Source organism: Metarhizium brunneum, chromosome 1 (genome assembly GCF_013426205.1).
Source record: "Metarhizium brunneum chromosome 1, complete sequence".
Classification (NCBI taxonomy): domain Eukaryota; kingdom Fungi; phylum Ascomycota; class Sordariomycetes; order Hypocreales; family Clavicipitaceae; genus Metarhizium; species Metarhizium brunneum.
The window spans coordinates 7,020,474-7,035,207 of NC_089422.1; the positions used below are offsets into that span (position 1 = coordinate 7,020,474).

A 14,734-nucleotide genomic window follows, 5' to 3' on the forward strand; every position below is an offset into this window, starting at 1 on the left:
TGGGCATACAAAATGGTGATTGATCGATGGGATGGGACTTTCACTTTATCAACGGCTTGGGACTCAATTACTTTTCCCTTGTTTTATGAGGTGTTATGACCCACGCTAGATGACATGGTGGCGACTGAAGCTGATTGATACCGGCAAGGCTATCTCGAATGTATATGACTCACGGTTTAGGATACGAACGCAATGAATGCAGGCAGAGTAAATAACGGCTACGTTTAAATGGACATCCATGTGCATCGATACTTTGTTCTGGGCCCAGGCCGCCTCGGATTTAGTCAGTTTATTCAATTACAACGTCAAGATTTGCCACGAGGAGAAAAACCAAAGCAGGGCACAAGGTACCCAGGTTTAAAAATACAACACTGCCATATCGTCGTGCAATACTTGGAAACGAGATGTAGCAATGCCTCTCCCGCGCTGTTCTTATAATGCCCCAACTCCGTATTCGCCAAAATCGCAAAAAAAGAAAGAAGAAAACACAATCACACAGCTACCCCTTTCGTAGCTGTGTGCTCGACCGCGCGCAACTCGACATCACTACGTGTATGTAAAGACTCGGCTTCATCATCCGTCGAGGCCCTACTCTCTTCTCTATTCACGGTCCTCTCGAGCGTCCCTATTCTGCTGTCATTATGTGATGCCGGCGGCATCCTGCCAGCCCTGTACATGACGTCGTCTTTGACTGCCCTCCAGCTCGTGACGAAGAATATGACGCAGTTCCAGAATCCTTGCAGGGGCAGCACAGCGGCGCTGGCGACCTGGTACGTGTATGGGGAGTCGCCATTTATCCAGCTGTGGATGCGGTTCATGCTGCTGGGGATCCAGGTGACCAGGACACTGAGGCCGAAGAGGAGACTTGTCCGCAGGTACGCGCGCTTGATGGGGTCCTCGACGGAGAATTTGGAGGCGACGGATTTGCAGGCTGACACCGTGCGGTGGATGGGGTTGAGCAGCCGCAGATCCTGACGGCGAGGCGGGGCGGACACGCTCGAGGTGAATGCCGCAGCGTCCGCAGAGGATCGGAGCGTGGCGCCCGGAAAGGAGGCGGGTTCCCGGTGCCGGGCGGTGTGTGCGCTCTTGGGGTGGACGAGGTTGCTTGCCGAGGTGTGCGTGACGAGGACTTCGGTGGTGACGGTTCCATAGAAACCGTCGCTTTGGCTGTGATCGGCGGCGGAAACCTATATGTGATGACAACTGTCACTTCACGTCTTGCATGCATGCATGGATGTTGAGCGGAAAGGAGGTGGTGGTGCCTGGTGTTGAGGAAGCGGGAGAGACTTACATGGTCGCTGTGGCCTGCCTCGCGGCTCTTGGACACGGAGAAGCTACGAAGTCTGTTTCGGGATCGGAATACGTGGTATCCAACCAGTGCGTAGCTGATAATTGTGCCAGCAATGCATATCAAGATTAACAGGTAGTATGAGTAAATGCGCACGCCGGCCCATTTACCACCTATCCAGCACCATATCTAGCACACCGAGTTAGTCCACCAGACATGATGGCGGTAGGCAAGACGAAGCGGATAGGGGTGGTGCTTCTCACAACTGCATCTCCATATACCAGCCCCTTGGGCGAATTCCGTATAAGTAGCAACGACAAGGCAATGACGAATGGCCCGCCATAACATATCAGACAGTATAGCCACCACCAGCGACGGAAGGAATCTGGGCTCGTACGAAAATAAAAGACGAGAACGACGTTGATGGCCATGGCCAAGGACCACCAAGGGTCAGATTGCATAAACCTGTTCCTTGTCAGTCCATGCTCTCCAAGCACAGCAATCCGCGCCGGATCGACGCAACTTACATCTCGAACAGAAATGCCTGTGTCTGGCACAATGATGTTGCTTCACCTAGAACCAATCCATCCAGCGCAATGATACAGGCTATACTTGCACCGACGTTGGAAATGCTGGCAAACACGATGAAGGTATTTTGAACATTGCGGGCTCGACGCACAAGCGCATACGCGACGAAGATGAAGCACACGGCCACAAGGCTGATAGCTCCTCCTATCCTTTCCAACGTTGTGATGGTTTCTATTTCGCCCCGAGTGAGGTGATCAGAGGATGATACGGCGGTCGTTCGGGGGGGATGCATGGTAGTTTTTAATATTCAGAGGGCCATTAAGAGGTCCTCTCCCCTCCAAAAAAAAAAAAAGGGGGGAATCCAAGTACTTGCGAGAGGGGGGAAAAAAAGATAAAAATAAAAACAAAGATCAGCCCTCGTTCTAATAGCGTCGACAGCAATGCTGGGCCTTATTACCGAGTAAGCTCAGAGATGAGGCTGACAGGTAGCACTGTCAAAGATGTAGATGACGGTTGTGATGAGGTGCTTGGGCGACGGATGGCAACAGAGGTTCCGTACCGTCATTCAGCTCGACAAGAGCTTGTGTTTCCAGCCCAAACGCCTGACCACTTATCGTCAATAGCTGGCATCGGCCAGGATTAATACGACAACCGGAGCTGTTTAACGCCAGCCGGCCTGGGCTCTGGACTTGTGCCACACAACGCGATGCGCCTGGCCGTGCTTGGCGAGAATTCTGGCAATTCTCTTGTTTAGAGTCCGCTAAGCTGGTAGATGCCACGCAGCCGATTTGGTGTAACCGGATCCGTAGGTCTGAGAAATATCTTGACGGGTTGATGAACCAAGATTTGTAGAGGATTGATCCAGAGTGGTGGCACCTGGTGTTACTGACAATCCTATTGGCCTAGTTGAATCACCTACTGCAATTTGATACGGGACTTTGAAAGTGTAAAGACGTTGTTCCTTGCTGGAAGAACAACGATAGAAATGACAGGATTTGGTCCCGGCGAATCATCACCAGCTCAAGTCATAGGTCGGATTCTTCTTAGCTTCATTACTCATCTGAACTGAACAAGTTTCCGACGAGGATAGTATTTCAAGCGGGAAAGCAGAACGGATAAAGCTTCTTTATAACATGATGGCATGCATCGAGGGCCCGTGAGTGCTCACCGTGTGTAATGGTTCGAAACTAGCAACCACGACATCTCTTAACCGCCCGCGTTGACGGCCTCGGGTACAAATCATGTCTCGGCTAATATCGAACAAAGGCCTCATTGACCCTCCAGATCAAGACGAATATCGACCACGTTCCGCTAGAGCGACAATGCCCATCACTTGCTACTAAAGGGCCCGTACCCCAGATGCTCTTAGCCAGGGTCTCGCATACCAGTTTGGCGAGGCGTCCCATGTGACAACAAAGGCTTGTCTCGGCTGCCACATGGATTTTCCACATGGCAGAGACTGGCTTGTTCTCCAACTGGACGGCTTCTCCGCGTGTTCATCGTCCAACAGCCCTTTCCAACGTTGTCTTGTATCTCGTCTGTGAGCTCCAGGGCAGTAGACGGTCCGTAGTATGCACAAGACGACTACCGTTCATGATTGCTAACTGCGCCATAAAAAAGGCCCACTGTGGCATGTCAATACACAAAAGGAACGTCCATCATGTTTGACTCGTTCACTCCAGATCGAATCCAAAGGGGAAAAGCTGGGGCCTGGCCCTTGAGCCGATATGTGCTAAAAAAACGACACGAGTCGCGGCCCATGGATTGACTGCATTGCATTCTCTGCCCCGCCCTTTAAGTCGATGCTTTGGTGCTTTGGTGAAATGAAGCTCCTATGATATTCAATACAAGATGAGCAGCCATTCGTTCAAGTCTTGGTAAGCAATGTATCGCAGTGGAGGTTCATAAGCTCGCATCTCAGGTCGCCTTCTTGTCGATTGAGGGCGCAACGCTGGCTTGTCAGAATGCCGATATTGCCATGCTACAAAGAGCATTCGCGGTGGTTGACGCCATTTCACACCAACCGCTGCCTGGTTGTGGCTTACCCACGGTCCCAACTCCCAAGAGTACATGGCCATCGCCGGGCATATCCATCATTGTCGTGCCTTGGTGCGCTAATTTCATTGGCATCACAAAATACGGCCCTGTACGCTGGGGCCATCATACTTGGTGGTCTGACAATATGACCTCTGAGAACACGAGCCAAGTACTCGATCCGCTGCAGCTGTTGGGCAGAAAGAGGGAAATGATGCTCATCCTCTCTGGCCGTCTCATGCATGACAAGTACTGCTGCATCCGGTCACATTCTAAACACTGCATGTTATCAGTCTCCATGAGCTAGGTGCCTGTGAGCCATTTATGAACCCGGTTCTTATTCCGTATGAGAAAATCCATCCGAGTCGAGGGCCTTGATGTCTAGACCAGCCCAGATTAGAACACCTCAGCCACTAATTCCATAGCAGGAAAGCAAACTGACCATGGGAGGTCAGAAGTATGAATGCCTCGACTTCAAGAATATCTTTGGTGCGGGTATGCTAGTCATGTCTCATTAATGTGGCGTACTGTGATTACGTTGGATAATTTTGCCTTGTCTTTACAATAATGTGCCTAGATGCATCTCATCAGCACAGGTGGCGTCAAATCGGACTGAGCCGGAGCCATGTGGCTGGGAAATTATCCAAGATGTACTCCATATTCCAGTGAAAGATTCGCTCGAGTGTCGTTTCAATCACTACCAAAATACTCCGTACCGTCCATAATCTGTAATAGAATGCCGACTCGCACGCGACTGGTTCCATGGAGTGGCCTCCAAGGGGACAATGGCCGAGCCAAGCTCGAGCCTGATTCGAGGTTCGCTCAAGTCGAATGAATATTCTCTGGCTTGCTCATTAAAAAGCCACCTAGGTAGGAACTTGATGTGCTTCGAGTACGAAGCTGTCAGATGTATACTAGAGAACAATGACTGGGCTCTCCATCTACACCCTGAATAGTCGTGCTACTCAAGCTGCAGAGGGGTCTTCATCCATCCAATTTCGTCACCCCTACTTGTGTCCTACTTAACAGCACATGAAAATAGTAGTGGTATCCAAAAAATATTGACACTTTAATCAAAAGCATCATGTCTGACTATATCCAAAATTGATAAACATTAATATCCAACATCTGTATCCCTGCAGTGGAGGCCGGTATAGAGAACACTAGCAGATGTATACCCGGAGGATTCGCTGAATGTGTGTCGTCTGACGAGTTCATCGCTATGCAGTCGTTCCTGGTGATGCATACTCGCCACATGGCCAGGCGTACAAGGTCTCCAGCACTCACGGTTAGAGGGTGTACAAGAAGTCGGGTCGCTTATCGCCAAGGGCATTGATCTCTTCCTCAGTCTTACCCTCTATCCAATGGTCGCGCTCGCCCTTGCTGCGTTTCCTGTTTTCGAATTTGAGCATAGTAGCGAAGAGCAAACTGCCTCCAAACATGCACACGACCAGGTACGCAATGATAGTTCCATGGCCCTGGAAGTAGCGAGGTGGCCATCGGTAAATGACACTGCTGACCACGCCATTGAGATTGCCCCAACCGATAACAAATCCAAGCACAATGCCGCGCTTATAGACACCTTCAATGTTGTTGGCTACCCACGCAATTGTTAATGAGATGGGCGGGTAGATACCCATGGCGCCAAGAAAGGTGCCTGCATACTGGACAGCCGGATTAGTTGTTGATATCAACATAACGAAGCCAACTGTTCCAATAACGGCACATCCCATGATGAAAACGCCACGTTTTTGTACCCTATCAGACCAAAATCCAATGATGACTGTCAGTACGGCTGCAACCGCATACGGCGGGACACTAAGGAGTTGATTCCTGATGATCTGGTCGGCAGACGTGAAGCTCATGGACTGAATAATAGTAGGCAGAAAGACGCTGAAAGAGTAGAGTGGCATCAGAGGGCCCATGTAGATCAGCATACCATTGTAAGTCTTCCAGTCCTTAACGGCGGCCCACATGTAGTCCCATTTGAAGTCTTCGTGCCTAGCAGAGTGTTGGTTGTCGTTCTTTAGTCGGAGTAACACACGCGCGCGGTCTTCGGGAGCCAAGAACTTGGCCTCGTCTGGAAAATCATGCACCATGAAAAAGGAGAGGAAGCCAACGGCGATAGTCAGTAGACCCTCGATGATAAAGATCCAAGCCCAACCCGGGATACCTCGGAGACCGTCCATCTTTTGAATGGCAGCCGCAAGCAGGCCGCCAAAAGAGCCAGCCAACGCCGCTGCTGAAAAGAATATGGCAGCACGCAGTCCAAATTCGTTTCTCTTATACCAGCATGACAGATAGTAGTTGACGCCAGGGAACAAACCGGCCTCGGCCACGCCAAGGAACCATCGGGCCGCCATGAGACCAGACCAGTCCTTTACAAAGCCCATGCCAAGCATGCAGCAACCCCACAGGATCCTAGAAGATTGATTATCAGTGTAAGATCAACAATGTGGTAAACTGCGTCGGTTCTTCGATGGACGGGATGGGCGTCAGCTTACATGATGCTTGGGATGAACCTGGATGGCTTCCACTTCTTGAGTAGGAAGTTGGCGAGCGCCTCGAACATGGCGTAAGAGACGAAGAAGATTATAAGTGTGGCCGCATATTTGAGTGATTTCGGGTCCATTCCCAGATCCTTCTCCAGATGAGCAATCTTGGCATTGCCGATATTGGTGCGATCAAGAAAACAGATCAAGTACAAAAGACAGAGCTTTTTTGTTCATTTTCAAAGTTAGCAGACGCAAGACGAACTGCCCATGTGGCGAACAGTTTCAATATACAAGAAAAACAGCACATACCCATGGGATGAGCGTCAGGTCCAACTTCCACAGTAGTTTGCGTTCCTTTTCAAAGAGACCAAAAGGTTATACGTCAGAATAAAGTGAAGAGTAAAGAGGCGTTGCGCGAGGGAGAAAAAAGCTTACCGCTTCCTTCTTCTCAGCCTCTGACAAGCCGGCATCGGGATCGACGATGTTTCCGAGGTCAGAGTTGGACAAAGCATCCCCCTTGCCTTGGTCAACTGGGCTCGGTTTTTCAAGTTCACTCATTTTGCCGAGTCGTAAGGCGATGAGCAGCAGGGTGCGATCAAATGGTCCTCAAGCTGAGCACAGCAAGTTGAAGTCGTGACGGCGACAGGCGTCGGCGACGACGACGACGTGACAGGAGTGACAGGAGTGAGAGGTATTCAACGTTGCTGTGGACACACTTGGGCAAAAAGGCGAGGACCGGCACGTCTTAGTCTAGTCCACGACTTTGTAGTCAAGGCCAAGTGGGAAGGAGCAAACCTCAATTTGAGGAGAAGGCGATGTCGGAATGTCGCGGCGTCAAAGCTTTGAGTGGCCAAGGCATTGGAGATTGGAAAGCTGCTTTCCATGGCACACACAGGAAAACTCACACCCAACCGACAACTGATTATCGATTCGACTTGGACACACCGTCAGCATCGAAAGGCAGACGGGGGCGTGGGCATTAGCACCTTGTCCATATCCCATTGCTGCCCTACTACGGAGTACTCCATAAGAGACAACGGAGCACCCCGTCCACGTCGAGTACAATACACACCCGGCAGCAATGCTCCAAAGCGCAAAACGCCAGTCTCTGATTAATTTGGGATCCTTGGTCCCGGACTCCCGGCTGGTCTGTTGGTCTGTACTGTCAACTGGTAGGTCATGGTCGCACCAGACTGCACATCGGCAATGGTCGGAGCAAGACCAAGACCGGGCTGACCGTGGGAGCCTCCCTGGCAGATGAGCAGCGCACAGAAGTTGGTGGGCACAATCGTACAGAACACTGTGGTCCAATGCGTAGCCATGTGCTTGTTGGGCTCGTCAACCAGTCAACCAAGGCAAGGGTACTCCCAACACCGCCGCCGTGCTGATCATCATGTTGGATCAAGTTGATGGTCCCAAGTGGTGGCGTTCGGCCCCTCAAGCCCCGCGTCAGTCTCCATTCCCCCTTACCTTCCATCCATCTTCCCTCCAGACTCCAGACTCCAGACTCGAGCTAACCCCCATCGCCAAGTCCCATGCTATCCCTCTCTTGGGTTAACCCTCGATGCAAATGCGGAGATGGCCTCATAGCCTAAAGACCATCCACCTGTTTACGCGCGGCTTCATCCTCACCTTGTTGGAGTCATTGGGGAAGGCGAGACGAACGGTCCAACGGATCCGCTTAAGCTTTACTGCCAAGCTCAGCCAAGCCTTCGCCTTTCAAGAGAGGCGTTTCTGATGGCTTTTTGTCAGGAAACAACTCAGTAGATACACAATGATCATACGGGAGTGGTCAAGCAACGGGCGGGTTGGCGCCATTCGGCAGTTCGCCCAGTCGTAACACCACACGGCCGACGTACCAGATGAAGACGACCAAAGTCTGCGTCGTACGGTTGCAAGAGGCAGATCGCGTATCGATTTAGAAGACTACTTGTACACATCCGCCATCTCCCCAGCATCAACTGCTAGAACCAAGAGAGACCAAAAATTGAGCATGCGGCGAGTGAAAGCAAACACCAGCTGTCATCAAACAGGAGGTCACTGCTCCGTACTTGTCTGGCTTTGGGTCCACCACACTGTTTCCACTGTCATGGTTAACAAGCTCGTGGGCAACAGTATGGTGAGACAAAGCAACCAGTACTTGGACATTGGAGTACTACTTGCTGTGTCACCTGGTTTCTTGGCTTTGGTCCGCCAGGACTCCAACACGAGCAAGACGCCATCACCATGGTATTCATTTCTTGATACGGAGTGTTAGACTTATATTGTGGTAACAAGAACCAAGGCAAATGCAATGCTAAGAAACCTCCTTCGAATCCCCAATCGAACACTAATGGTGGCGTCGCCAATTTGGGCTTGATGGTGGCACAAGGCAGTTATGGTTGGCCCCTGAGCAGCTACCTAGCAGACGAAGCCGTTTTCTTTCCCTAGCTGTCTTTTTAGTCTGCTTACTCCGTACCGTTTTTCGCTTTTAATGTAGCATGTTTCATGTTCTACGAGACAGCCATGCGAGATCATTTTTGTGTGCAATGCATCAGCCACTATTTGGCTCATCCTGTGAGTTCCTAAGGATGGTGATGATTTGCTTGACACTAACTTGGACGATGGGCATTTACGCCGCATTCAGAACAGATCAGTCTCTTCACAGCACTCTATGAAGCATGACAATATGGCCCAGCACATTTACGGCATGCCACAAAACATCCATCTCCAAATTACATGCATATATGGCCAGGGCTTGAAGATACAAGCCCTCTACGGGGCCAAACTGTACCTCTTCTCTTGCAATTTACCAGTCGACTTTATACGCGGTTGTCGGGCCTTTGGCGGGACCCGATGAAAATGAGAACTCGGATATCAGGCAGGGCCAGCCGCATGCGCCGTTCTGTGGTGCGACCTTGTCACTCCATGCCGCCTGCTGTGCTTTCTTTTGCCAGGCATCTGGTTAATATTGACCCCGACGACTGGGCTTGCTGATGTGGCTTGAGCCACGACTAATTTTGGTGACTTTGGTTGCATCAGTACATTGTGGATGGAAGATGTCACGAAATGCGCCATATTCACAGCCTCGCAGGGATCTCACGAAGAGCCAATAGCTTGTGTTACTCATAATTTAGCCCAGGGACCATGATGATCGGAACAAAGGACCCTTGAATTACTACTGGTTAAAATGAGGAATGGCCTGGACCTCAAACCCATGTCATCTAGTGCAGCCAACAGTATTGAGACTTCACAAAGAAGCCCAGTTTTGCCTTGAAGGTTTCGCAAAATACGAGCGCCATTTCAGCATTGTGAATGCATATGCCATAATTTGTGATGACAGACACTTTGCATGATTCATATATCATTAAACTCATTGCAAATACCGTGGCTACCTAAGTGACGTGTGCTAATACAGGGGCATGTCGCAATAGTTGATATATAATAGTATATAGGTCTTGGCCTGACAGAATATTATTGCATAATGAGAGACCTAGTTTGCCCACGTACTGGCAAGTGAGGTTGGGAGCGGGAACTTCGTACTCTGCGCAACCAGATTTTAGATAACAATCCTTTCTGACCATGTATGTCTGTATGTGAAATTCCTTGCAGGCATCAATAGTGTTAATTTGCCCTTGTTCATCATGTATAACCTAAAGTCTGGCAGCTCTCCAAATGTCCAAGTTGACCATCTTCTCTTGTATCTGGAACCCGTCGGCACACAAGGCCGGGTTCATGCAATCGAGAGTAGGCATGGCGAAGAGTCCGACGGAAAGGTCTAGCCGTAACAACGTCTACTCCGTAACACGTGATGAATCATCCCCATAGAGCAGCATTCAGCCTTCACATAGGGATCGCGCATCTCCTCCGCACTTGGCAGCTGACGAACAGGACAATGAAACGCGCCGCTAACTTGTACTCTGCTAGCGCAAGCATCCCCCTCCTACTTAGAACAAGAAATACCACGTCGGACCATCGGCCAAACTCTAACCCTACTTACTGGGCGAGTTCCACAAAACTCTGACACAACCCACAAACTTTGCTTTTCTCACAACTCAAAGGTAGCCTCATGGCGATGGGACTTGCTGCATGTCGAGGACCATCTCCCTACTCCGTACTCCAAGAAACAGCAGGCATGCAAGTGTCACCGGTGCCATCTCCCCTCGGGCGGGTCAATCAGCGGGACGACCCGCGGCGCCACTACGTCCCAGCCGACATGGAGTCACGATCCACGATTTTGATGCTGGTCTAGAACGGTCCCTGTGAGGGCGACCAATGACCTCGACCTCGGGATCTGCATCAGCTTCACGGGCGAGAAACGTCATCAGTATGTACTATGTATGTATGTATGCCTCGTTGCGTCGCTGCAGCAAGTCACATGCAACGGTTTCAACAAAGAAAAGAAAGTAAAGTAAAACTACAAAGTACGATTCGGCATGCCCTTACTTTCACAATTTTCTACGCATCCTGATGAGACACGGTTACTTCCATGGCTATGAACAATCTACCCATGATTCCAACATACCCATTCATGTTACACACTTTTCTGATTCGATCCGCAACCACATGCATGTTCTTCTCGCCCACCAGCACAAAATTTCAAAAGCACCAAGACTAATTATGCTACATGTACTTGGAAGCAGCGCCTGTCCGGATTCCCAACCCTTTGATTCTCGCCAAGGAAATACCGCCTAGCCGCTCGTACTACACAAAAAGACCCGAGTGGGAAAAGAGGCAAAAACCACCAGACATCCTACCCTCTTCTGGTAGAGTTTGGATCCCATCCCGACTCCGACTGCCTTATGCCGTGTCACCCGGCCCGTTGCGTACTTCTTACAAAGGGAGGGAGGCATCAAGAGGGCAGACTGCTCCGTACGGAGTACTCGCGCCGGACGTAATTAATCATATGCACTGTTGTCCCGACGCATGTTGCGGGTAGGCGCAGCGTGCAGAGACGCCAGTATTTACAGACGAAGCCGGCATTCTCGTCAGATGCTCCGTAACTACTAGATACGCAGATCATAATTTTGTTAGAGACGCCTCGCAGAATAGCTAGCAAGCAAAATTACTATACCAAGATACCAAGTCACAATAATTCTCTTATTCCGGCAGTGACTCACGTCCATCACTGACACGGGACATAACCAGCCAGCAAATAGTTCAAAACACACATACATTGTCCACTTCATAACAAACATTATAGTAGTCGCTACGCGACCAGTCATTTCATCATCCAACGCCGCCCATGTACCAGCCCAAACGTAGAAGTCCCTTGTCCCCAGCTCTTGCAAACCGTCCGTCCATCCATCCAAAATTGTATCCAACCCAGTTCCCGCGCGCCTCCTCTACTCTATCGACAGGCTCTCCAAAACATTCATTGCCTTTGTGCCCTCCCTCTCGAACTGTGTGACCATGGCCTCACATTCATGTTTGAGCTTCTTCTCTGCCTCCCCCGCGTTGAAGTGAATCCATTCCTCCACCGTCATGCGCGTCTCTGGGCTACTAAGTTCCTTGCCTTGCTTCAACAGCCGGCTAACCGCATTTTCCTTGTCATCCCCGCAGCGTGGTGTACCCATAACGGCATCAATGTCCACCGCCGTCCACGGAATTTGGCTCTGCAAGCCGGCCGCAAGCATATTGCGTTTTGACGGTGAGTTGCGGGCCGGCGTAGCTGCCAAGGGCGCGAGGACAACGCGCTTCGCCTTGGCACTGGCCGGGGGCAGAGATGACGGGGGCAGGTTTTCAGCGTCGGATGACTGCGGTGATGGTGACGGCGACAACGCTGGCTGGCGTGCCGACGGCGCTGGTGACGTGAACTTTGGGGGAGTAGATGGCGGCTCAACCCCTAGTCTTGACCTGGACACAGCCGGCGAGGAAGCTTCCTCGAGAGGCGATGACGCTTCCTCAAGCTGGGGCGTCCCTGCAGATTCACGTCGATGAGTTTCGCCGTCCGCCTCAGAGACCTCATCATCAGCATGGCCTTCACTTGGCTGAGTAGATTCCGACGGCTGTATAGGTTCAGCCGTTGTGCTGCTCGGTCTGCGGCCACGTCTAGCGGGTGCTTCTGCAGGTTTTGATGCAGCGTTAGAAGCTAGCGACGATTTTTTGACAGCTCTTGAAGGGGCCTTGATTGACGGAGGAGAATCTACGGTGTCGGTATTCTTCACCACAGCATCTGTGCTCCCAATGCTAGCTTCATGCTCCTCAATCTCTGAAGGTGGGTCAATAGCCTCTGGTTCAGGTTCTGGAGATGGTGAAGGAGCCTTGGCCTTCTTTGCCTTTGTCTGCTTGGATGCTTTGCGTATTCCAGTTCCAGGTTTACGACCCTTTTTGGGAACATGAAGTTTTTGGTTTGGCTCCTCAACCTCCATTTCGGCTTGAAGATTTCGAAGTTCGTCATCCAACGCATCTTCGTCGTGCTCAACTTCAGCAGGATCAAACATGGCGTAGTCTTCCAACTGCTCATCGGTCAGTTTTCCCTTTGACTTCTTATTAGCCATCGCTTTCGATCGCTCGGATTCTGAGTCGTGTGCAATTTCATCGTCATCCGTCAATGCCCGTTCCAAGTCTGCCTCGAGCTGGCGCTCAATCTCATCATCGTCAGGGAAATCTGCAAGAGGTGCCCGGAGTGAAGCCACGGATGCCCCCAGGGCAGATGGCTTGCGGCTTGACTTTACACTGGAACTCCTGGCGCGACCGGCCGATTTTGACGCCTGCGCATCAACAAACTCGACATCTTCAGGTGTGATGGTAGAGCTGTCAATTTGACTGCTTTCTCGGTTTTGTGTGACTTGTTTCTTAGACGCTGGGGCCTCGGATAAAAAGAGAACGGAATCATCAATGGCGTCACTAGTTCGTTTCTTGCCATGGGTTGCCTTTGTGGCTTTCGGTAGTGACACAGGCTCTTCGTCAACAGTATCGTCCTCTTCTCTCTCAATTCCTTGCGCCTTCTTAGTCTTAGCCCTGCCTTTTGTCGTTGCTGGCTTCTTTTTCTTGCTCGCCGTCTTCTTGCTCCCCTGCGTCGCCGTCGATGTAGTAGTGAGAATACTATCCTCTGGTTCTGCCGTCATATCGGCAACAGACGCGATGTCAGAGGCAGTCGTGGCCACCGATTGCATAGATAGTCGAGAAGTCTTTGATACACCCGCCGCCTTGCCTCGAGCAGTCCTCTTCTTGGGCCCTCCAAATTCGTTGACCAAGGCAAAGAATGTGCAGTTCGGTGATCGGTTGTAATGCTCGTCGCTTCCCAAGGGTCAGTTTCAACACCCTGATCAAGATCTTGCGGGCCTACTTACTAAGGTTTGTCGCCGGGCTCCCATCCATCTAGAGCCAATTGGCAATACGCACAAGTCGCCATGTCATCTGACTCATCCGTAGGTGTATACTTCCAGCCAGCTTCAACAAGCTAGAGTAATCAGAGTAAGCAGATGCCGTAGCTGTACGTGTCCTTCACAGCTTACCTGTTTTGTTTTGCACTTCCATCCTTTCCTTCCCTCATGGGGCCATTTTCCAGCGAATGTCGCCTTTCGTGCCTCTACCATATGGGGCAGGGTCGGGTCTTGCCTTGAATACTCATCGATCTCGGCTTCGATTGCTGATACTATGGCCCATCCACATTGGGGGGAATGCTTGAGATGCTCCTCGAGAGGATCGTCACCAGCTTCCCACCCATCTAGGCCCTTTCCGCAAAGGAAGCAGACACAATTGTCGGGGTTTTCGGGATATGGGTCGAAGTAGAATCCAGCTATCGCTAGCTATAAAGAACATCGTCAGCCACATTTGCGCAGGAGGGGTTGGATTCAATGGCGCGTACACTCGCGGGCGCAATCTGTTTGTGCGGCCAATTCAAAGCCTTGCTACGCCCACCCGCTGTTGATCCCCTCTTTTTCGAGGTCTTTTGGAACGATGCAAGTCGCGCCTCGTATGTAAAGTATTGGTCCATTGTAGAGAGCGACAGGTGTCGATTTGTTTTTGCGTCGTCGTGAAATGTCGGTCAGTGCAGAGCGCATCGACAGTCGGTGCGCGTCGCGTTAAGTATTGGAAAGCTCAGGTGCGCATGCAAGGCGTGTCTGTTCTCATGCTGCCTTATCTTGAAAGAAAAAATAGCCTTCACCTCCAGATCACGGCGACACTGTGAAATACAACAGAGTAAGTCATGCGATGTTGCGATGTTGCGCTGTTAAGGGCGATTGGGAAGTCGGCCGTGACGTTGGTCGTGGTTGGTTGGCCATGAACGTGTTTGTTTACTTCCATGCCAAGTGGGGCTATCCAACCCTCACGGATCTGCGGGCGTTGAGACCCCAAGACCTGGCCTTGTTTCTTGGAATAGTACTCCGTACATAACATCGAAGCTTTTATAAATTATAGCAGCTCATAACGGCTCTGCAGCGATGGCAAACAGCTTAAATAA

At 50.9% G+C, this 14,734-nt stretch overlaps 3 protein-coding genes across 3 annotated transcripts; all 3 read right to left on the reverse strand.

The window, feature by feature from the left end:
• Window positions 1–491: 491 nt before the first annotated feature.
• On the reverse strand, window positions 492–2,108 carry G6M90_00g021380 (uncharacterized protein; the record flags this gene model as incomplete). The annotated part of the gene is made up of 4 exons (XM_066129871.1): window positions 492–1,187; window positions 1,292–1,477; window positions 1,552–1,753; window positions 1,816–2,108. 4 exons carry the CDS (start codon window positions 2,106–2,108, stop codon window positions 492–494), a joined length of 1,377 nt encoding a protein of 458 aa, XP_065985713.1.
• A 3,031-nt stretch (window positions 2,109–5,139) lies between these two features.
• On the reverse strand, window positions 5,140–6,903 carry G6M90_00g021390 (uncharacterized protein; the record flags this gene model as incomplete). Its single annotated transcript, XM_066129872.1, has 4 exons — window positions 5,140–6,271; window positions 6,355–6,566; window positions 6,655–6,699; window positions 6,781–6,903. The coding sequence occupies 4 exons, from the start codon at window positions 6,901–6,903 to the stop codon at window positions 5,140–5,142; spliced, it is 1,512 nt and encodes a 503-aa protein (XP_065986020.1).
• A 4,766-nt stretch (window positions 6,904–11,669) lies between these two features.
• bir1 lies at window positions 11,670–14,266 on the reverse strand (the record flags this gene model as incomplete). Its single annotated transcript, XM_066129873.1, has 4 exons — window positions 11,670–13,566; window positions 13,668–13,729; window positions 13,785–14,078; window positions 14,138–14,266. 4 exons carry the CDS (start codon window positions 14,264–14,266, stop codon window positions 11,670–11,672), a joined length of 2,382 nt encoding a protein of 793 aa, XP_065985670.1.
• Between the last annotated feature and the right edge of the window lie 468 nt (window positions 14,267–14,734).